Consider the following 24,263-nt stretch of genomic DNA (forward strand, 5'->3'; position numbering starts at 1 on the left):
ACACCACCTGATCTAGAACGAGGGTATCTCCTGCACTATTTACTACTGCCTGTGAATCAAGTGTCAAGGCAGACGGTAGAGGAGAGCCCGGCCTATCTGTCCACCTCCCTTTCAGTAATGTTCAGCCAGGAAAACTAATGTTGGTATTCAGTAACGCCTTGCCCTCTCATCACGACTATTTTCAAGGCCACAGAGATGATTAGCGAGGTTTTCAAGAGTGTTTTCCTGATAATTATGGTGGAATTTTGTCACGCTGCCTCTAGAACCATAAAACACTCTTAAAAATCGCTCTTCTCTCTCACTACGACTATTTTCCAAGGCCACAAAGATGATTAGCGGGGTTTTCAAGAGTGTTTTCCTGTTAATAATGGAGGAATTTTGTCACTCTGCCTCTAGAACCGTAAAAACACCTTAAAAATTTGCGTAGATTTAGATAAAGACTTTTGAAACCGTAGAGGTGAAGCACAGAAGTATTTGAGAATACGAGCCTGCCTGAGTCGGACGGCACCATGCACGTAATGTTGTCCAGAGCATTGATGTCATATCGAGCAAAATGTTTCGTATCCAAAGGCAGAGTCTATCATATTTCCAGCCTGTCTTGGTGTTCGCGTGAATCTTAACACCTTCAGTACTGGGACGCATTTCCATCTTGAGTTTCGTGTATGATTAGATGATTTTATTGACATTGGGAAAGGTCTATGGAGGGCAGAACATTAATGGCCACAGTCTTCACTATTTTCATCCCTCACTAAGTTTCTGAAGCTGTGTAAAATCATCAAATAGTAAGCAGAATGAATATGGAAGCGCGTCATGATACTGAAAAAGTAAAGCGGTTCATTTATTCATGTATTGATTCCTATTCAGATTACTTACAGAGAGTTCACTGGATCTTATGACATGACGAGTCTTGGCGGCAATTCATTACATAAGGCCAGGGATAAAGAAAGTCAAGGCTATTATTCGCCTAGCTCTCTCACCACTACTATTTTCAAAGGCTATAGAAATGATTACCTGAGTTCGCAAGATTGCTTCTCCTGTTAATAATGTGAAAAGGTTGTTAATCTACCACTATAACCGTAAAAACACCCTTAAAAACCCGTATAACCTGATTTTGAAAGTAAAAGTTTGGTGCAGAAGTGTCAGAGAATGGCCAGGTGCCTTTGTGATCAGCTTTCCCTCAGTGTTCAGTGTTCGAGTTAGCTAAGAGTGAGTCAAGGGTGAGGGCTGAGGTGAGGACAGTGAGCGGCGCGGCGGACTTACTCGTATAGCTTGGGAGAAGAATGCGAGGCGCAGGGGAGGTGAATGCAGCAAGCTGGCTCCTTCACACCTGACCGAGACTGTGCCTTGTAGAAAACGAGGACACGGAATATTTTATTGTAAAGAATGAAATTAGAATAAGATACTGTGCACACTGCCACCCGCACCGGGGCATCCTGTGTGGTGGGGCATCTCAGGCCCTTTCTCTGAAACACTTTGCTCTCTCGCCACGGCAATTTTCTAAAGCCACCGAGACAACACGAGTACCTTCAACTGGAGCCTTTGGAAAGTAGTGACGGTGAGAGAGCAAAGGGTCTCAGAATACAGACCTTACAATGATCAGAGTTTTTGCCACAAAACACTTCGCCCAACGTGGGGCTCGAACCCACGACCCCGAGATTAAGAGTCTCGTGCTCTACCGACTGAGCTAGCCGGGCACTGGTATCACCATCACATAAACAAAATATATTATAGTAAGAATAGGTGAAACATTGACAGAAGGAAGAGCAGAAGAAAAATGAAAACAAAAAAGTAAGGAAAAAGTAAGAAGTAATTTGAACACACTCCTCTCGTCTTTTAGGGAAGTAGGCTAAGTAAAGCATATATTGTTTCCTCGTCCTAGAACACAAGTGAAAGCATCTCACACACACACTCACCCTCTCTCTCTCTCTCTCTCTCTCTCTCTCTCTCTCTCTCTCTCTCTCTCTCTCTCTCTCTCTCTCTCCTATTCCGCCAGGTGTGGGTATAAGAGAATGAGGAAATAAACAAAATAAAATATAATAATAAATGCAAGTCTTCTCTCTTAGCTTGGAAAGAAAAGGTGATACTTTCTTTCTTCACTTCGTTCATTGCTAGTTTTATTGTATCGCTCGTGTGTTTGTGCTTGTATTAGTCACCAGTGTTACGTTGATGTGTGTTCAGTACCATTACGCCTCGTGGTGGGGGTGGTGATAGTAGTAGTAGTAGTAGTAGCAGTGGTGGTGGTGGTGGTGGTGCTCATTTTCTTCCTCTCTTCTTTCCTTCCTTCCTTTCTTGCGTGCTTGCTTCCTTTCTTCTTTCCTTCCTTCTTTCCTCCGTTCCTTTCTTACCATTTTCCCTTTATCCTTTCTTTCTCCTTGCTATTAACACTATTTCTCCCTTCTTTCTCTTCTTTCACTCTTTTCTCTCTCTCTCTCTCTCTCTCTCTCTCTCTCTCTCTCTCTCTCTCTCTCTCTCTCTCTCTTTTTCTCTGCAAATTGGGGTTAGCGGCCTACCGTTGATATTTTCGTAAACAAACACAGAAGATATTATTTTGAGACAGCCACTTTTAATTTTATTTTTCCAAGAAGAGGGCCTCGTGTAATGCCGGTATTGTTCACTTATATTATCATTTATTGTTACCTACACACACACACACACACACACACACACACACACACACACACACACACACACACACACACACACACGAATGCCTACAATTTGACTATCGTGTGTGTGTGTGTGTGTGTGTGTGTGTGTGTGTGTGCAAGAGGAAGGTTGAGTCAAGGTACGTATGTGTGTGTGTGTGTGTGTGTGTGTGTGTGTGTGTGTGTGTGTGTGTAATCGTCACTGAATTTCTCGTATACGAAAGTTACTAAACCTGAAGATTATGCCAGAGAGAGAGAGAGAGAGAGAGAGAGAGAGAGAGAGAGAGAATTTCTACATTTGACTCCTAAGAAAATTCACTTTCTCAAGACTCTCTCTCTCTCTCTCTCTCTCTCTCTCTCTCTCTCTCTCTCTCTCTCTCTCTCTCTCTCTCACACTCTACCACACTCTCCCTCCTTTTTCTCTCTTCTGACGTGGCGGGCTCTCATTGGCTCTCCGTGGGCGAAGGAAGGCTGGTGGTTGGTGGGCGTGAAAGTGGGCTGGACTCGAGGGGAATTTGGGTGCGAGGGTGAGGGGAGAGAGTAGGGAGAGGGTAGGGAGAGAGTAGGGAGAGGGTAGGGAGAGGGTAGGGAGAGGTGACTGGGCAGAGGAGAGGGAGGGAGGAGATAGCGAGGGGGGTGACAGAGGGTATAAGAAGAGTAACCTCTCCTCGTTTCCTCTTAAGATCCTCCGCCGTCAGCCAATCTACAGCTGTGAGGTGGGTACTGTCTCTCTCTCTCTCTCTCTCTCTCTCTCTCTCTCTCTCTGGTTCTCTTTGCTAGTTTAATCTTCAGCTTCTCTCTTTCTTTCCTTTTCCTATCTGAATCCCTCCCTCTCTCTCTCTCATCTCTCTCCTCCTCTCCTTGTTCTTCTATCCACCTCTTCTCCTCCTTTTTCCTTCCTTTTCCCCTTCGCGAGGTGTTCATTTATTCCAGTGTTGTGTCGGTGGTGATACTGAACAGAAAACGTAATGCGCGTGTCTATGTGTGTGTGTACCGATTATATTCTCCAATTTTCGTTTCGGTTATGCTTCTCCGTCAGTCTTTCCTCAACTCTCTGCTTTCACTCTGCCATGGACGTCTTGAATGTGTTGCTAAATTATTCCTGCCTGTCTGAATGCCTGAGTTCCGCGTTTCTCAGTGCCAGGCCTGCGGGGAGCTGTCACAGGGTACATGTCTTGCCCTTAAGTGGCTGTCACCTTGCTATTTTTCCTTCCCTGGCACGCGTATCAGTTGACTGCTTCCTCCTCTTCCTCCTCCTTGCTCTCTTGTGGTTGTGAATGGGCTGTGGGCTGTTGGGTGTGTCTTCCTCGTTTTCTTTCATTCCTTCATTCTTCCTTGTGATGTTCTAGTTTCCTGATTACTTTTCCTGTCTGTTTGATTTTTTTTCTTGTTCTTTTCTGGACTCCTTGCTTCTCTCTCTCTCTCTCTCTCTCTCTCTCTCTCTCTCTCTCTCTCTCTCTTTCTCTCTGTCGAATTTCTTCCTTTATTTCTTATTTGTTGTCTTTTTAAGTGTCTGATTCTATTTTTTTTTTTTTACCTTTTCAATGCTTTCCTCTTCTTTCTATGAAGGGATTATCATTCTTTTCTGTTTAACTTCTTTCATCTTCTTTTCTGAATTCTTAGATTTTTCCTCTTTTTTTATTTCTTCCTCCATTTCTTATTCGCTGTCTTTCTAGGTTTCTGATTCTATTTTTTAACCTTTTCAATGATTTTCTCTTCTTTCTACGTAGGGTCATTAACGAAACTGACAGGTAATACACACGAGGCGCCGCACAGATGATAGACAGACAGAAACCCAGAATGACACCTTAGGAATGATGCAAGAGAAGAGACTAGTTGATGAAACGTTTGATGAATCGTACCCGAGTGTCAGTGTTGCCTTGTGTGTTGCCGCCTCCTCGTGTGCTTCTTTATATTCTGTCCGTGTTTCTCTAGCTATTCAATTCTTTTATTTTCGCTCACCTGGCTGTATTTGCACAATTATTTCGTCTAGGATTACTCAAAATGAAGCAGCAAGTGTCATATTGTCATTGTTGCGGTAGATTTGTGTTGCTTATCGTCCGTGTTTCTCTCGCTATTCTATTCTTTTGTTTTCGCTCATCCTGTCAAGCATTTCAAATCAAGTGTCTGTATTTGTACAATTATTTCGTCTAGGGATACTCGAAATAAAGCAGCAAGTGTCATATTGTCATTGAGACGGTAGATTATTATTGCGTATGGTCTGCTTTTCTCTGTATTCTCGCTCATCTGTCTCGTCAAGCACTTCAAGTCAAGTCTCTGTATTTGCACTCAATTGAATCAGCAAGTGTCTCTGGTCAACTCTGGAACTCTCTGCCTGCTTCTCTATTTCCAACTTTCTATGACTTGACTTCATTTAAGAAGGTTTCAAGACATTTTTTTTTTTTGGCTAACTCTCTCGGACCTGCAAGGGACTGATAACTTCGTGGGCCTTTTAATTTTTTGTTTTATGTTCCCCTTGGCCAGTTTTCCCCTCTTACTGTCATTGCTTTGGTGGATTACTGTTCCTCATCGTCTGTGAAGGTGGCTGTGCGAGAAGGATCGTTAAGCTTTTCAGCACCATGACGCGTTTCCATATTCATTCTGCTTACTATTTGGTGATTTTGTACAACTTCAGAAACTCATGTGGCGGATTAAAATAGTGAAGACTGTGGCCATTAATGTTCTGACCTCCAAAGATCCTTCCTAATGTCAATAATATGGTCTAATCGTGCACAAATCTCAAAGTAAAAATGTGTCCCAGTAATGAAAAAGTTAAGCCTCTCCTCGGCGTATTGAGAACCCACGCACGCACTTTGGATCAGCTCCCGGCGGCGGGGGTGGTGGTGGTGGCGCCTTATTTGGTAACACTGCGGTGGTGCGACTCATTAGACGCAGTGCCAAGGTTACACACAAGCCTCAAGTTTTGCTCATCTTCACCCAAAAGCCTCACAGTGAAGACCAAGACGTGACAATATTGCAGTACGTGACTCTTGCAATGCTCTTGGTTCTACTCAAGCGAAGTCAAAGGCTCTGGCACAAGTCGAGTGTGATTTTCCTGCACAATTACGATAGAATAGTTGGTAGATCTTGCTGCCTTTAGTGCTGCTCCTGCTCGGTAAGTTACTGTTTGGTTATTCCAGCCGTGAGGAGGATGTCATGGTGTCATTAGCAGTCAAGTGGCTGAACCGATACTGCGTGATGGAATCCTTTTGATCTTGTGGACTGACCGGCGTCTGATCTGATGTATGCTACTCAGAATGTTTGGATCACGCGAAGGAAACATTCATGAGAGAGAGAGAGAGAGAGAGAGAGAGAGAGAGAGAGAGAGAGAGACTTACTTAACCTGCAAAGTGAGAGAAACACTAATATTATCTAAGCCGGAAGTGACGAGAGCAGAGGAACCAACCATCTTTTTCCCTTCTCCTTCTCCTCCTCCTCCTTCTCCTCCTCCTCCTCCTCCTCCTCCTCCTCCTCCTCCTCCTCCTCCTCTGCAATGTTGGCGCGAAGGTTAGACACACAGGGTAAAAAAGATGACTAAGGAGAGCCAACAAGAGATGAAGAGGGGAAGAAAGGAGGAAAAATTAAAATAGTTTAGAGTTCCCGTAAGTCAAAGTTTATGAAGTGTTAGTTTGGCTTACGTGAGCAGGAATGGCGCCAAGTTTACTCTCTCTCTCTCTCTCTCTCTCTCTCTCTCTCTCTCTCTCTCTCTCCATGGTAATGTTTAACTGATAGAATTATGAGATTTTTGATGGTGCAGTTCGCTGTTTATTCAGTGCTAAATGTAGCGACTCTGTGTGTGTGTGTGTGTGTGTGTGTGTGTGTGTGTGTGTGTGTGTGTGTGGGAGCCAAAAGATAACAGAGAGAGAGAGAGAGAGAGAGAGAGAGAGAGAGAGAGAGAGAGAGAGAGAGAGAGAGAGAGAGAGAGTGTGTGTGTGTGTGTGTGTGTGTGTGTTGGTGGCCAAACAGTGTGCCATTACTTAATATGGTGCACATTACACAATACACACACACACACACACACAGAGAGAGAGAGAGAGAGAGAGAGAGAGAGAGAATATAATACCAAATTTACCTGACCTACATTTTCTTTAATCGTCACACCTGTTTTTTGCCAAACACACACACACACACACACACACACACACACACACACACACACACACACACACACACACACACTCATCACTAACATTAGCATTGTTTTTATACATTACTACATTATCTCTCTCTCTCTCTCTCTCTCTCTCTCTCTCTCTCTCTCTCTCTCTCTCTCTCTCTCTCTCTGTGCCATTCCCGAGGGGAGATAATCAGCTCTCCTCCCCTCCCTCTCTCCCTCTCCCTCTCCCTCTCCCTCCTCCTTCATCCCATGTGCGCCCTAAATGTATAGTAATGTGTGAGAGGAGGGGAGGGATGTGTGAGGGAGAGAAGAAAGGGGAGAAGGAGAGAAAGAATAGTTAAAGAGGGTGGCACCTTTTTTCTCCTCCTCCTCCTCCTCCTCCTCCTCCTCCTCCTCCTGTTCTTACCTCTGTGTCTTTTGTCTTCCTCCAGTTGCTCATCCTACATCTGTTTTTCTCTCCTCCTCCTCCTCCTCCTCCTCCTCCTCCTCCTTTTGGCACCTCTTCCTCGCACAATTTAGGTGGTGAAGAAGCAGTATCCAATGTCTGTACGTGTGTGTGTGTGTGTGTGTGTGTGTGACCTTCAGACAGCCTTCTTCCTTTCCGTCTTTCTAGCCTCAAGTTATTTCCAGAAGCTCTAGTTGTTTGTGGGTGGAAGGGAGGGACGGGGGGAGGGAGGGAGGGAATTTGGCTATGCACCTTCTCTCTCTCTTTTCTCTCTCTCTCTCTATCTATCTATCTCTCCTGTCCTTCTCTCTCGTCTTCGTTTCTTCAGCGGTAAGGAATTTGCTTGATTGGTTTAGCAGGAAACAGTCAATGAAAAGGAAGGAAGGAAACTGTTTTGTGTGACGTGACGCAGCGATTGTCTTTTGTTTGGCAGCCCAGAGAGTTACGTAAAGCAAGATTGTGTTCCCTTCCTATACCTAACCTGTTGCGTGTGTGTTTATTCGTCATCCTGTTTTTTTTCTGCCTCTTCCTTTCCGCTCTCTTTGCTTATTTTCAGTAGATAATTCGATTGTGTTCCCTTCCTATACCCTGTTGCGTGTGTGTTAATGCGTCATCCTGGTTTTTTTTTTTCTACCTCTTCCTTTCCTGTCTCTTTGCTTATTTAAAGTATACTCTTGTTTTCGTGTGTTTGTGATTCTTTTCTGCATGTCTTTCCTTCTTTTTTTTCCTTATTTATTTTTCTTATTGTATGAAAGATTGAGTGCTTTTCATGTGATCGTCTTTTATTTCCGGCTTTGATACGTGATCCATATTGATTTTTGTATTGTACTCTTATATTCGTGTGTTTGTGATTCTTTTCTGCATGTCTTCCCTTCTTTTTCTTTGTTTTTTTCTTGTTGTCTGAATGATTAAATGCTTTTGAAGTGATAGTCTTTTGTTTCCGGCTTTGATACGCGATCCATATTAATTTTTGTATCTATTTTGTGGCCTACATAAACTCTACCCTCGTTTCATTTATTTGCTCTCTTGCGTGTTTACCGTTCGATGATTTATGGAAATGTGCATACCAGAGTGAGGTGCGTCGTGCAGTCACTTTGTGTTGAGTATAGACGCTTGAGCCACACGCTTGCCAGTCACGCAGGAATTGTGAGGTATTGATTCAGGAGAGCGCTTCCACGTACTACAATATTACATGCTACATCTTTTATTATTGTTGTTGTGGTTCGTATTTCTCCTCCTCCTCCTCCTCCTCCTCCTCCTCCTCCTCCTCCTTCTCTTTGTCTTCTTTTCTTCTTGTTCTTGTTCTTGTTCTTGTTGTTCTTATTTTCTTCTTTTTTTTCTTTTCTTCTTCTTCTTCTTCTTGCTGTTATTATTACATATCGTAGAACTTATATATTTTTGCTCAATATATAATTCTTACACACACACACACACACACACACACACAGTCAATAGTCTCTGTGGTGAACCATTGATGTGACCCAGTGCCTTCTCTCCTCGCCTCCTTCAGGTAGTGGTTCTTCTGCGACCCTCTCGACTTCAACGCCCGCGCCCACGCCCACACCGCAGCCATGGTTGTCTCATCCCGCATGCTGGCCGCCCACACCAACGGCTACCCCATGGACGCCAAGGCCCGCTTCTGGTCCAACTACTACAGGTCCCTGAAGGGTGAGTGTGCTGTGCTGCTATGCCCTATCACACACACACACACACACACACACACACACACACACACACACACACACACACACATACAAACAAACACACATGTGAATGTATGCATGTATGGTTATCTTCAAGGCCGTATGATAGACCCCACGGCCCCACGCCCACGCACTGATGCACATACAAAGACATGCATGCTAAACCGTACACACACTAGCATATCTAATGAAATATGTTATTATGTTGTACACACACACACACACACACACACACACACACACACACACACACACACACACACACACACACACACACACACACACACAGATTCATAGTTAGGTTAAGCATTTCATTGTTTTAATGTCCCCCTGTACATTTTCAGTGTAAATTTTTTGTTGCACTGCCAAATTAATAAACCGTATATTATTATTATTATTATTTATTACACACACACACACAACATGTATATCCTTGTAGTTAATCTGAGGAAATAAATAAAATATCGTGAAACAACTCTCTCTCTCTCTCTCTCTCTCTCTCTCTCTCTCTCTGGGCCAGCAATCTCGACTCACTACCTCACCTCCTTCCTCTCCTCAGACATCACCAGGGAGGAGCACCGCCCCCGCGCCTCCGAGTCCCTGCCAGTCCGTAGCAGCGCCAGCCAGTACAGCGGCCCCACCGTGTACCCGAAGAGCACCTTCCCCCTGGTCCTCAACACGATATCCCCGACCGTCCGTCCCACCTGCCACCTGTGAGGAGTTACCGTGTCGGGCTGACTACGAGGTGGCTTAATTGTGAGTGACTGGCGCTTGTTTTAGGCTGTAGTGGTGGTAGTAGTAGTGGTAGTAGTAGATGTTGTAGTAGTTGTTGTAGTTGTAGTAGTAAAAAGTGGTATATTTTAAGATTTATAGTGTATTTTCTAACTCCATATCTCTGTATTATTTTATTATTATTATTATTATTATTATTATTATTATCATTATTATTATTATTATTATTATCATTATTATCATTATTATTGTCATATGAAGAGTTTACACTGTCTTAAGAGGTTGGTCTGTGGTTTAGCTTTTTATTTCCTATCTGAGCTATATCATATCAATACCCATTATATATTTACAATGTGCATAGTTCATTACTTTTCGCAAACGTAAATATGTGACGAAGAACTAATTTCATGCTCTCTCTCTCTCTCTCTCTCTCTCTCTCTCTCTCTCTCTCTCTCTCTCTCTCTCTCTCTCTCTCTCTCTCTCTCTCTCTTTCCTCTCTCGAACAGACTGCCTCCACCAACACTAGCCCTCACCACCACCACCACCACCACCACCAGCTCGCGTGGATACAATAAATCTGTGTCTTTGTAACATTGGAGCCTCTGTGTCATTCCTCACGCCTGGGTCTTCAGAGGAGTTCATGGGTTCGCGGTTCAATCATCACCCGGTGCTCTCTTTTGTTCCTCGTACGAGCAGACGTGTTCTGACCGAGTGAACAGAATGCACGACGACATAACGACATACACAAAGAGAACTTCGACTTAATGATGATAATAATGATGGTTAAAAAGAACGAAGTGTTATATTTTGTAAGTTTAAGGCCTTCATGTGAAGTATTGTTTTAAGCTCGCTTTAAATTTTATATAAAAAAAAAGTGTTAAAAATGCAAAGACAAGTTCATTTCTGTAACCTTTAAAGGATGTGTGGAAAGTATCGATGTATTGCTGTGAAATTGTAAGTAATTGTAAAGAAAACGGGGAATGGTGGCCAGACTGTCAGTGCAGGGTGGGATGCGTGGGTGCCTCACTGGTGCCACGCCACGCCCGCCATGCCGACACTGCGCCACGCCCCAACAAGACCCACAACCACCACCATCACCATCACCACCACCACAATCACGCTCATCACCAACGCGTGCGTGAGTGCGTGCAGGCGTGTTTGAGTCAAAAATCGCTCAATCACGCAATCCACGCCCACGCAAGCGCACACCACTGAAACATCTGGATAAATTTTCAGTAGTTAGTTTTTTTTTCCATCTTCACGCATCACAGTCACCGCCATCTTCATGTTACGGCGGCGGCGTCTCCTCTCGGCGCACTGAGGGCTCGGCTGGCTCTCTCACTGGTGTCTCCTGTGGTGTGAGCCTTGCCTGACTCTGAACTGTGTGGAGCAAGGGATACTGCCAGTGTTCTGAAGTCGAGTGTTAGGTTTCTGTCTCTGTCTCTCTCTCTCTCTCTCTCTCTCTCTCTCTCTCTCTCTCTCTCTCTCTCTCTCTCTCTCTCTCTCTCTCTCTCCTATAATGTATAGTGATTAGAAATAAACGAGTTTTAATCAAGTTCATAATTTTACAAGCCCCTTTAATCTAAGAGAGAGAGAGAGAGAGAGAGAGAGAGAGAGAGAGAGAGAGAGAGAGAGAGAGAGAGAGAGAGAATGCACTTGGTCACACACACACACACACACACACACACACACACACACACACACACAAAAAAAAAAAAAAAAAAAACGTAATGGAGATAGAAAAAAACTAAATCTTTGAGAAACCTGTATTTGCACCCACGAATCACTAACAAACAAGCAAAACGCGAGAGAGAGAGAGAGAGAGAGAGAGAGAGAGAAAGGAATCACCAAATCACCAATCACAAACCCCACATCACTGCAGCGCCTTCTTCGCCAGTTCCTTGGGCGCCTCGTGCAGTGAGTCGTACATCTCTGCGCCCACCGCCTCCCTCACCCTCTCCAGGTACTCCTTCGTGGTCTTGGCCAACGTGTACCCTGCTGCTTGGGGCTGCTCAAACTCCGTGGCCGCCTGCAGATCCGCGATGGTGGGTGTGTTGCCAGTGATGAACGGCTTGTCGCCCAGGAAGTAGCTGGCAAAGAGCTCCTCCACGCGGCCCATCTCCTTCTCGTGTTTCTCCACCAATGCCATGTCTGGTGGTGAGCCCTTCATCATGGGTACCAACACCTGCCGTGGAGGAGTTCGAGTGTTGATTAACATTCCTGAAGTGGCAGTGTTGTTGATCATTAGTGAGGTATTGAAGTGGATCATTCGTATTCTGACACGCTTTGCTCTCCCGCCATCACTGCTTTACAAAGGCTCTTGTTGAAGATACTCGTGTTTCTAAGGATATCTTTATGGTTTTGGTGATGGATAAGCAAGGTTTCTAGTTTATTTTAAGTAGAAACGGTCTTGAAAATCTGGCTAGTCGTCTTTGTGGCCTAGGAAAATTGTAGAGAGAGAGGAAGTTGTATCTGAATAAGGGCGCTCAAAGGTCTCATCCAACAGACCATTTATCAGTCCCTGTAAGGATGTTCTGCTTGATATGAGTGACTCTAAACTGCTGGATACAATAGACAACACCTACAGGAGTGTGGACACCGCCTTTGCTCTTCACTCTCACAATCAACATTCGCTACACGTACAGTACATTGGGATGCGTGGCAGTGACAGGCTGTGGAGGAGATGGAGAGTGACAAGATCAAACACACATACACACACGCACCTTGTTCATGTAGTAGCCGACGCCGTGAGCTCTGGTGTTGAGGTGTTGCCAGTCCAGGTACTCATCCACCTTGCAGCGCGTCTTCAGGTCAGAGGGGTACCAGGTGCCGGCCGCGTCATACTTGCTAGCGATGTACCGCAGGGCAGAGCAACTTCAGGGAGAAACAGGAAGGCTGTGGTTGGGTGGCTGGTTGACTGGCTGGCTGGCTTGATGACTGAATGGCTAACTGATTGACCAACTGACTGATTGATTGACTGGCTGACTGATTGGCTCGCTGACTGATTGACTGGTTGATTGACTGGCTAACTGATTGGCTGATTGGTTGACTGACTGATTGACTGATTGATCGATTGACTGACTGATTGACCGACTGAATGATTGGCTGATTGAGTGGCTGAATGACTGACTTATTGACAGACTGAGTGACTGACCAACTGACTGAATTACTGGCTGACTGATTGACTGATTAACTGGCTGATTGACTGACTTACTGACTGACTGACTGACTAATTGACTGATTGACTGACTGAAAGACTGACTGACTGGCTGAACGAATGACTGACTGACTGAGCGATTAAAACTTTTTTGAAGAGTGAGTGGTAAAGGTAAAGACAACAACAGTTTGGTGCAGGTGAAGCCCAACGCTCTCCACAGCCAACCCAATACTCACCTCTCTAGGATAAGCAAGTCTCCATCCTGCACCGCCGGGACTTTCTTGAAGGGGTTGACGTCGGCGTAAGCCTTGTTCTGGTGCTCCCCTGCAATGCTCATACAGTTCATTACTTGCTCTCCACTGATACGTAAACAAAACTACTTTCACCTGGTAAGATCTGAAGCGATTTCGTCTTTTTCTAATATGTAAGAGGGGAAACTGACCAAGGATACCAACAACAACACAAAAAAAGGCACACTTATTTCCCAGCAGGTTCCTTAGAGGTCAATAGTGTTGTCATAAGTATTTTCTTATAAACATTCGATCATAAATTATATCTCAGTAAGCTTGAAGTGTTTGCTCATGTTTGTTGTTATGGTTTTGACTTGTTGATGGTGTGTGTGTGTGTGTGTGTGTGTGTGTGTGTGTGTGTGTGTGTGTGTGTGTGTGTTCTTTCTCTGTGTCTGTCTGTCTGTCTGTCTGTCTCTCTTTCTCTCTCTCTCTCTCTCTCTCTCTCTCTCTCTCTCTCTCTCTCTCTCTCTCTCTCTCTCTCTCTCTCTCTCTCTCTCTCTCTCTCTCTCTCTCTCTCTCTCTCTCTCTCTCTCTCTCTCTCTCTCTCTCTCTCTCTCTCTCTCTCTCTCTCTCTCTCACATGACTAATACTCACACTGCATCACAAAACATTCTTAAACCTCATTGTCAGCCTCTCTCCCTTTCTCCCTCCCTCCCTCCCTCCCTCGCTTCGCCCTTCACACTACACGGAACACAGTGGAACATAGCGGACAGGCGTGACAAGGCATGACAAGTGCTTCCGTGACTCTGCTGATTTTTTGCTCCTTCCTTGTGGTGGACGAAGAATGTTGGAAAGTTTGCTAACGGTGTAATGCTGGCTTAGGTTAGACTGGCGATCTACAGCTTTGGTTTTCTGTAGTCCAGGGAAACGGGTTACCAATTTCAACGCCTTCAGTAGCATGGTGTGTTTTCATATTCATTCTGCTTACTATTTAGTGATTTTGTACAGCTTCATAACTTCATTTAGAGGGATAAAAATAGTGAAGACTCTGGCTATTTATCTTCTGATCTTCATAGACCCTTCCTAATGTCAATAAAATGATCTTATCGTACACAAATCTCAAGGTAAAAAATGTGTTCTAGTATTGAAGGGGTTAAAAGGAAATATTAGCAGTTTTATATCTTTGGTTTTTGTTAGAGATTCGGGCAAGACAAATGAAAGGGAGTGAGAAAATGCTTATTGAGGTTCCGGTCTACAAGGGAATAGCTAGATGGATTATGCAGAGTTGGAGGTAATGACTAAAGGGTTCTAAGTATTCCTGTTCTAGACACTGTGAGATCTGAGAGTTATTGGACCGTGGTGATGCTTAGAGAAAATAGTGTTCTAGAAAATTATAATGAACAAGTGAAGGTTAGGTATCGTTATATTATGGTGTGGTTTTGGGTTCTTAGACTGTTTCGAGAGGTTGAGAATGCACACACACACACACACACACACACACACACACACACACACACACACACATACACACCGTGTAGTGTAGTGGTTAGCACGCTCGACTCACAATCGAGAGGGCCGGGTTCGAGTCCCGGTAAGCGGCGAGGCAAATGGGCAAGCTTCTTAATGTGTGGCCCCTGTTCACCTAGCAGTAAATAGGTACGGGATGTAACTCATGGGGTTGTGGCCTCGCTGTTCCGGTGTGTGGAGTGTGTTGTGGTCTCAGTCCTACCCGAAGATCGGTTTATGAGCTCTGAGCTCGCTCCGTAATGGGGAAGATTGGCTGGGTGACAAGCAGACGACCGTGGTGAATTACACAAAGATCTTAACCCCTTCAGTACTGAGATACATTTTTACCTCTAAATTTTGTGTACGATTAGACGATTTTATTTATATTAGGAAAGGTCTATGGAGATCAGAAAGACTAATGGCTAGAGTCTTCAGTATTTCAACCCCAACATAAGATTCTGAAACCGTACAAAATCACCAAATATTAAGCAGAATGAATATGAAAACAGTCAAAACTCATCATACAACTAAAGGGTTTAAGAATACACTCACCTTTCACCAGACTGACTACCTTCTCCTGGTGGGGCGCCTTAATAGCCCTACACAGAAACACTAGGGAACGAGGAAGGCTGGGACACGTAGTCAATGTAGAGAGTAAGGCTGGCGGACATGGCTAGCGGGATATCGGGCGGTTGAACTGTGGAAGACTGCGAGTGCGAGGCGGTGAGTGTAGCGGTATTACAACAGGCGGTGAGATGCTGGAATGGCTGAGTTGGCGGTGGCGGTGTCTGTTGGGGTCTTTTACTGCCTGGCGTACGGTTGAGTGATGCTGAGTTGCTAGACGGTTCTTCCTGTCTGTCAGTGTTGGTATCTTATTGCTCTCGTTATCTCCTTGTTGCTACTTGTGTTTTTAGTCTCCCATTGCTGATGATTCAATTTTCCCCTTGCTTCTTAGGTGTTAAATGGCTGTTTTTTGTTATTCAGTGCCAATATTTCATAGCGTTTCGTTTCCTTTTTGGTATCACTTCATTGACTCTCTTACGACGTGTTTGCTTGGCGTTAGGACAGTCTCGAGAAGCTACTCCTGCTTGGGTGCCACTCAGGAATTCTGTATTTTTTAGCTGATATGTTTGTGGATGATGTTGATAGATACCAATTTGAGGTCCTCAAGGTGTATTTGTTGTCACTTTTCTTTCATTTTCGTTCATCATTATTCAACGTTCATGTCTATACTGACTTTACACAGCAGAAGGTGTCCAATAGTAATAGTAGTAGTAGTAGCAGTAGTAGTAGTAGTGGTGGTGGTGGTGGTGGTGGTGTGATGTATCTGTCTATTTTTAGACCAATCACAGTATTATTAACGCGCTTGTACACACACACACACACACACACACACACACACACACACACACACACACACACCGCGTAGTGTAGTGGTTAGCTGGCTCGACTCACAATCGAGAGGGCCGGGTTCGAGTCCCGGTAAGCGGCGAGGCAAATGGGCAAGACTCTTAATGTGTGGTCCTTGTTCACCTAGCAGTAAATAGGTACGGGATGTAACTAGAGGGGTTGTGGCCTCGCTTCCCGGTGTGTGTTGTGTGTTGATGTAGTCTCAGTCCTACCCGAAGATCGGTCTATGAGCTCTGAGCTCGTTCCGTAATGGGGAAGACTGGTTGGATGACCAGCAGATAACCGAGGTGAATTACACACACACACACACAGTTGCTATGCACAATACCAGCTGTATTTAGCTAAGCTCACCACGCAAGGTCCATGATAGAAAACGGTGGTGTGTGAAACTTTAATGAGTAACCTTAGAAGAATGGATTCCAGCCACCCCGATTTGGACGTGATATTTCTGTGAGGTCCAGCACACACACACACACACACACACACACACACACACACACACACACACACACACACACACACACACACACACACACACACACACACTTAATCTCTTCAGTTGCAGGACGTGTTTTCATATTCATTCTGTTTATTATTTGGCAATTTTATAAAGCTTCAGAAACATATATTGATATTAGAACAATGAAGACTCTGGCCATTAATATTCTTACCTCTATATACCTTTCCTAAAGCAAATAAAATCGTCTAATCATACCTAAAAATCAAGGTAAAAATGCGTCTCAGTACTGAAAGGGGTTAATAATAATAATTTCTTTACAATATCACAACGTGTCTTTAATTACCACGTTTAGCTACCAAATGGATCTCACAATTGTTATCCCTTTACATACTCGATTTTTTTTCGCATTTTTTATTTCACACTCAATCACTGTCGAGTATTTCAACTATTGCATCTTTCTTCCTCTATTTACTTCATTATGGTATAGAATTTCAGGGTTATGTGAGGCAGAATCCCTTTGTTCGTGTTCCGCGCTGCACCTTTAGCACTCGTTACGTATCCTTCTCCAATGATTGAGGCAAAATCTGATTAGTTAAGGAATATAAAGATCAAGCCCTTTCTAGTTTACGCATTGAGATTTTTTTTTTATTCCTGCTCAGTAAACATTTTAGCATTCATGTGTGTGTGTGTGTGTGTGTGTGTGTGTGTGTAGCAAATGAAGACGCAATAGCTGCATGCTTGTCTTATGAATGGCAAGAATGTTGTTTTGTTTTGTTTATCATGACTTTTGATGCTGTGTGTGTGTGTGTTTCACTGTTTGTTTGTTTGATCTGCTGCAGTCTCTGACGAGACAGCCAGACGTTACCCTACGGAACGAGCTCAGAGCTCATTATTTCCGATCTTCGGATAGGCCTGAGACCAGGCACACACCACACACCGGGACAACAAGGTCACAACTCCTCGATATACATCCCGTACCTACTCACTGCTAGGTGAACAGGGGCTACACGTGAAAGGAGACACCCAAATATCTCCACCCGGCCGGTCCTCTGGCTTGTGAAGCCAGCGCTCTAACCACTGAGCTACCGGGTGTGTGTGTGTGTGTATGTGTGTGAGATGTTATTTTGGATTTTACGATACGAATTTTTTGCCGTGTAAGAGAGAGAGAGAGAGAGGGCAAAGTTTGCTACATATATCAATAGTCTTTTATTCGTAATGTTCTTTTACTTCTACTACTACTACTACTACTACTACTACTACTACTACTACTACTACTACTACTGCTACTACTACTACTACTACTGCTACTACTACTACTACTGCTACTACTACTACTACTACTACTGCTGCTACTACTACTACTACTGCTACTACCACTACTACTGCTACTACTACTACTACTACTACTACTACTACTACTACTACTACTACTACTACTTTTACTACTACTACTACTACTACTACTACTACTACTACTACTACTACTACTACTACTACTTCACCACAAATCACCACCACTGCTCGCAGCCTCCTTGCCATTAATCACCCAGATAAATAGGCCTGTCTGTATAAGCCTATAGAAATGTGGACCGAGCTCTGTTATCTACATGCTCTCCCCCTCCACCCTACACTATCTCTCTCTCTCTCTCTCTCTCTCTCTCTCTCTCTCTCTCTCTCTCTCTCTCTCTCTCTCTCTCTCTCTCTCTCTCTCCGTCCATATGTCGGCTTAAGATAATCTCTTTCACTTCTTATCCTTCTTTCCTTCCCTCCTTCCTTCCCTGTCACTTTTATCTTCTCTCTCTTTCGTATTCCTTTTCCTCCCCTTCATCTCCATGCGTCATGCCTCCCCCCTTAACTCCGTTCCTCTCTTCCTCTTTCTCCGCTTCTCCTTTCCTCCAACTCTTCCGTCTTTCCCTCCATTCGTACTTCATTTCGTTGCTTCGTCCTCTCTCTCTCTCTCTCTCTCTCTCTCTGTCCCTCTCTTTCAGTATGGGACACAAAAGGATAACATTTTCTCATTTTTCCAAACCTCTCCCTTCAAAATGACAAAGGTTCCCTCAGGCAGGAGACAAAGCAACGGCCACTACTCTTATTGAAATGGCTTGCAAAAGTGTCCCTCTGTGTATAGCGCTGCCTTTCACGATGCTCTGCTGTCTCCGCGACCCTGGCCTGCGTAGCTGACCTGGGATAGTACTGGTGGAGGGTTTGGTTGCGTGCTTGGCATGGTAGTTTGGTTGGTTGATGTAATGCGCTGATACATTATAGCCCGTATGAATCGCTTAGCTCTCTCACCACAACTATTTTCCAAGGTTACAGAGATGATTAGCGGGATTTTCATGAGAGTTTCTCCAGTCAATAATGCAGAAGTCTTGTTAATGTGCCTCTAGAAATGTAAAAACACCTTAACCCCTTCAGTATATGACGCGTTTCCATATACATTTTGCTTACTATTTGGTGATTTTGTACCGCTTCAGAAACTCATGTGGGGAATTAATGAAGACTGTGGCCATTAATCCTCTGACTTCCATAGACCCTTCCTAATGTAATAAAATCGTGTAGTTACATCCAAACCGAAGGTAAAAATGGGTCCCAGTATTGTAGGGGTTAATGACTTATTTATTCAGCCATTTCTTGAATTTCAATGTTATTCATGGTTCTTTGTCTCGATTACCTTTAGAGTAATTTGAGTCATTACCGAGTCGATGTTTTGTCTAGAGTACAGCTTTTCGGGCCGTCAACTCACTGGACCTTTCCTTTGTGAGAATCTAAGGACACAAGAGAAGAAGGAAATATTGTATGAGATGTGGAAGAAGAGAGAAAATCAGCGAAGAAGAAAATAATATAAAACAGTAACTTTTTTGACAATCTAAGGACACAAGAGAAGAAGGAAACAGTATGGATAAATAGGAAAGAGAGAAAATCAACGAAGATGAAGAAAACATTATAGGACCATTACTTTTTTGACAATCTAAGGACACAAGAGAAGAAAATAGTGTATGAAGTTTGGAAGAAGTAAGTCAGCGAAGAAGGAAATATTATAGGACCATTACCTTGCTGACAATCTAAGGGTACAAGAAAAGAAGGAAATAGTGTATGAAGAGTGGAAGAAGAGAGAAAGTGAGCGGAAGAACTTGATGGACAGAACAAAATAAAAAGAAACGACATCAGGGAAGCGCCGATACAAAGGTCAAGCTTCCCGACCTACGCTTGACCTGACCTGACCTGACCTTCCGCCACACTCTGTACTCTACACCTGCTTGGCTAGAAACATCAAACTCAATCCCTTTTTAAAGTCGCCATTCCATACAATACACTAACTGAAGTGCGTGTGTTACCAAGGCTCGTATTCTCAAACACTTCCATGCTTCACCTTCACTATTTCAAGAGGGTTATTTAAATGTACTCGCGTTTTATAAGGTGCTTTTACTATTCTAGAGGCAGAGTGACAAGATTGCTGCATTATTAGCCAAAGAAACACTCTTGAAAACCTCGCTAGTCATCTCGGTGGCCTTGCAAAATAGTCGTAGTGAGAAAGAAGAGCGCTTTTTAAGATGTTTTTACGGTTCTAAAGGCAGACTGACAAGATTTCTGCATTATTAGCTGGAGAAGCAGCCTTGAAAACTCAGGAAATCATCTCTCTCCTTGGAAAATTGTCATAGTGAGAAAGTGATTTTTAAGATGTTTTTACGGTTCTAGAGGCGGAGTGACAAGATTTCTACATTATCAGCCGGAGAAGCAGTCTTGAAAACCCAGCAAATCATCTCTCGCTTTGGAAAATTGTCGTAGTGAGAAAGAAGAGTAATTTTTAAGATGATTTTACTGTTCTAGAGGCAGATTGACAGGATTTCTGCATTATTAGCCGGAGAAACACTGTTGAGAATCCCGCTAATCATCTCTGTGGCCTTGGAAAGCAGTCGTGGTGAGAGACCAAAAACGTTTCTGAATACGAATCCTGGTAGACTGAATGACTAGCCTGTGTTCTGAAACGCTTTGCTCTCTCACCACAACTGTTTTCAAAAGGCACAGAGATGATTAGCCGGGATCTTTATCGTTTCTCCTGATGATAACGTAGAAATCTTATCAATGTCACTAGAAAATATAAAAACTCATGTATCTTCAATTTGTCTCCTCTTGAAAGCAGTCGGGATGCAGCCAGAAGAGTCCAGCATAAGTTCCAACACACGCCATGCTGGGAAGTCTTTCATACACGAGCAATAAACATTACGCTCCTCGCCCCATGAAACCTCCCTCATGGCTTCAGCTACTTGCATTCCACGTGAGAAAAAACACCATACGTGTCTCTCGTCTTCCACCAAATGTAGGGCAGCGGGGAGTCTGTAATTCCCTTGTAAATAGCGTAGAAAAAAAGAAAAAACATGTGGAGTCTCAGGTTGGACTTTTTCCGCAGCTTCGCAACCTCCTCCCATCCCAGCCACAGTGCCAGCCCCGCCCACCTCTGCCCGTCACCGACTCAGTGTGCGATTGTCTTTTGTGAGGGAAGGTTGTGCGTCGCTGCCTCTCCTCTGACGTGTGTACTCTTGTCGTTGCGTGTGCGTGGCGGCTTTAGCACTTCACGTACACACACTACTACTGCATGTGCGTTTCCATGTAAGTGTTGTCAGAAGTGTGTCATTGTATTTTGTTGATGTTAGTGTGAGTTTTGTCTTGTTATTATTTTGTGCTTCGAAACTGTTTGGGTTTTCATATTTGTTATTTTGATTGTTTTCTGGAGGGTTTTCCAGCGTTTTAGATGTCCGTGCGTGAGTGTTTGTGTGCTTGTGTGTGCGTGCGTATGTGTGGCTGTGCGTGCGTGTGTATATATGTATGTATGGAGGCGGCAACCATATGCTCATAACGCCCAAACCTAATACTCTTCTTCCCCTCCTCTTCCTCCTCTTCCTCCTCTTCCTCCTCCTCCTCCAAGATCAATTACTACTATTACTACTTTTGCTTCTGCTACTGTTGCTATTGACACAACAAATACTACTATTACTGCTAATGCATGTAATGTATTATCTCTCTCTCTCTCTCTCTCTCTCTCTCTCTCTCTCTCTCTCTCTCTCTCTCTCTCGTCAATATTATGAAGTATTGAGAATTCAGTCAGTGTGTGTGTGTGTGTGTGTGTGTGTGTGTGTGTGTCGGAGGATTTAAGAAACACCTACGCAGTCTTCCTTTCCTCTTGATCCTCCTCCTACTCCTCTTTTCTTTCCTCAATCCTCCTCCTCTTCATCCTCCTCCTCCTCCTCCTCCTCCTCTTCCTCTATTTCATCTTCCATGCTGTATGTTCCTCTTGCTCTTCTTTTTCTTCTTGCTTTCCTTTCATAACTTCTAATTTTCTTTTTCTGTTTTATCATCTTCTAAAGCTTCTTTTTCTTCTTCTTCTGCTTCTTCTTTTTCTTCTTTTCTTCTTCTTCTTCTTCTTCTTCTTCTTCTTCTTCTTCTTCTTCTTTCGCAATTTCTCCTATCTAAGAACCATTTCATTGCTTCACCTCTTCCGACCTTCGCACGGGTAGGGAAAAGGTCGAGAGAAAGAGAGAGAGAGAGAGAGAGAGAGGGAATTTTAGTGCGTGGGTGTATTAGTGGTGATGGTATATATGTATGCTCATTTGAATAGCCACACACACACACACACACACACACACACACACACACACACACACACACACACATACGCAAAAGTATCATATAAACACGAGAAAGCAACGTGTGTGGGCGCAGGAGAGTGGATTGGAGGGGCGGGAAGGGGGCGTGGTGGACGAGGGAAGATGGAGGGTGGAAGGTGGAGGGACGCCTGTGATGGATTGCAGTGGGTGAAGAGAGAGGCAAAGATGACGGAGTGGATGAGAGGTTGAATGGAGGAGGAGAAGGAGGAGGTGGAGGAGGAGGAAGAAGAGGTGGAGGAAACTTGGTTGGAGTTCTCTATATGGATGGGGTGGAAGGTTAATAGTTAGTTAGGAAGATGTTAGAGGTGGTTGGTTAGCCTAAGAGTGGAGTAAGTGGAGGGTGGAGGCTGGTGGTCTGTGGAGGGGGAAGGGGTGAGGTGAGGGGGTTGTGGTGGCGAGTAAAATGAAGTGGAATCATGTTACTAATTAAGAGAATTCGCTAAACCACTGTATTGATTTCTTGTTCTTTTCGTTTCCCTTTTTATTCAGTTTTCTTTTTGTGTGTGTGTGTGTGTGTGTGTGTGTGTGTGTGTGTGTGTGTGTGTGTGTCCTTCTAGTATTACTTTGTCTAATTGGAAACGTCATAGAAAGCAGAGAGAGAGAGAGAGAGAGAGAGAGAGAGAGAGAGAGCTCGTTAAACACAGCTTACGACAAGTTGATACATAAGGCGCTCTCTCTCTCTCTCTCTCTCTCTCTCTCTCTCTGTGTGTGTGTGTGTGTGTGTGTGTGTGTGTGTGTGTGTGTGTGTGTGTGTGTGTGTGTGTGTGTGTGTGTGTGCCGTACTCTTTTCACACACGCGCGGCAACACCTTTTCTTACCTTAGTGGGTTAATTAAGACGAATGAGGGGAGGTGGATTAATTAACTAGGGTAGACAGGTGTCTCTACATCACTCCTGACCTCCTCATCCTCCTCCTCCTCCTCCTTCTCTTCCTCTCACGAATTCATTCTCCTTCTTTAACTTCTCTTCATCGTCCTCGTATTTTTCTCTTGTTTTGTATCATCATTTTCTTTTTCCTTTTCGTCCTGTTACCTTCACTTTCCTATGCTCCCACTTGGCCCGTACATGTAGTAAATGCTTAACCCTTTAAGTACCAACGTATTTCCATATTTCATTCTACTTCATATTTGGTGATTTTATAGCGCTTCAGAAACTGATGTGCAGGATTAAAGTAGTGAAGACTCTGGCTATTAATCTTTTGCACCTCCATAGATCACACATAAATCTCAAGGTAAAAATGTGTCCCAGTGTTGAAGGAATTAAAAGAGTATTCACATGAGTTGACTTTCACAATATATCGCTTCTCTTGACCTGTGACGCCTGCTGATCGAGGAAGCCACTACGATTACCGTGGACAAATAGCGGACAACTGACCACTCAGGAGGAAGAGAAGAGCAGGAACTGATTAAATGAGCGTGGAGAAAACGAGTTAGGGGAAGAAGATTGAGGAGAAGATAGAGCGGGGATGGAGGGATGGAATAGTAGAATCAGTAGTCATGACTCTCAAGTAGTAGTAGTAGTAGTAGCAGTAGTAGTTGGACAGGAGGCACACAGGAAAATGTAATGGATAAAAACAACTGCAGGAGACTTGTTCGTGGCACCAACCCCTCACTCATTCCAGGGACACGGACAGAGGAGATTGATCAATTGATTGACTGATATGTATTTGGCTCTACGGGTCTTCACATTTACATAATTTATACAGCATTAAAACCACGTCCAGTAAGCTGAAGCATTAGTAGGACCTGAATGCAGTGATGTAAAAAAGAAGAATATATTGCAATGGTCAGGACTGGACCCGCTCTGTGTATACTATAACTTCTCTTTTAACCCCTTCAGTATTAGGACACTTTTTATAACTTGATTTTTGGGTGTTATTAGACGATTTTATTGACATTAGGAAGGGTCTACGGAGGTCAAAAGATAAATGGCCAGACTCTTTACTACTTCAATCCCCACATGAATTTCTGAAGCTGTATGAAATCACCAAATAGTAACCAGAATGAATATGAAAACGCGGCATGGTTATGAAGGGAAGTTAAGCTATAATATAATAAAGAAATATACCAAAAGTAAGGAATCACACTGGTGCTAAGGGTATCTATGTTCAGTGAGGGACCATAATACTGTAATTGAATCAGCTGAGGACACTTGAACACCTGGTAATACTCGTCTCTTGTCTCTGGGCAATGCTTT

The 24,263-nt window shown here is 43.8% G+C and overlaps 2 protein-coding genes, 1 long non-coding RNA gene and 1 other non-coding gene across 6 annotated transcripts in view; 1 reads left to right on the plus strand and 3 right to left on the minus strand.

The window, feature by feature from the left end:
• Positions 1 to 1,621: 1,621 nt before the first annotated feature.
• Trnak-cuu lies at positions 1,622 to 1,694 on the minus strand. Its single transcript has one exon. It is a non-coding gene; the product is annotated as a tRNA-Lys (tRNA).
• Positions 1,695 to 1,947: 253 nt separating this feature from the next.
• Positions 1,948 to 9,521, minus strand: LOC123512669. Its single transcript, XR_006677160.1, has 2 exons — positions 9,387 to 9,521; positions 1,948 to 1,981 (listed from the first exon to the last, which is right to left on the minus strand). It is a non-coding gene; the product is annotated as an uncharacterized LOC123512669 (long non-coding RNA).
• A 1,873-nt stretch (positions 9,522 to 11,394) lies between these two features.
• LOC123512668 (glutathione S-transferase theta-1-like) lies at positions 11,395 to 15,363 on the minus strand. Its single transcript, XM_045269161.1, is given in 5 exon segments — positions 11,395 to 11,827; positions 12,366 to 12,516; positions 13,036 to 13,123; positions 15,088 to 15,157; positions 15,159 to 15,363. Coding segments are annotated over 5 exon segments (669 nt in total). The 5' UTR covers positions 15,207 to 15,363; the 3' UTR covers positions 11,395 to 11,515.
• Positions 15,364 to 20,881: 5,518 nt separating this feature from the next.
• The window catches only part of LOC123512685 (serine/threonine-protein kinase OSR1-like), an 87,620-nt gene continuing 84,238 nt past the window's right edge, over positions 20,882 to 24,263 (plus strand). For 2 of the 3 annotated variants that reach the window (XM_045269187.1, XM_045269190.1), the window contains exon 1: positions 20,883 to 21,013. The gene's annotated coding sequence lies outside the window, so the exon portion shown is untranslated. Of the gene's footprint in view, positions 21,014 to 24,263 lie in introns of all 3 variants that reach the window. The other variant, XM_045269188.1, reaches the window with a different exon arrangement.

Source organism: Portunus trituberculatus, chromosome 34, assembly GCF_017591435.1.
Source record: "Portunus trituberculatus isolate SZX2019 chromosome 34, ASM1759143v1, whole genome shotgun sequence".
NCBI lineage: Eukaryota > Metazoa > Arthropoda > Malacostraca > Decapoda > Portunidae > Portunus > Portunus trituberculatus.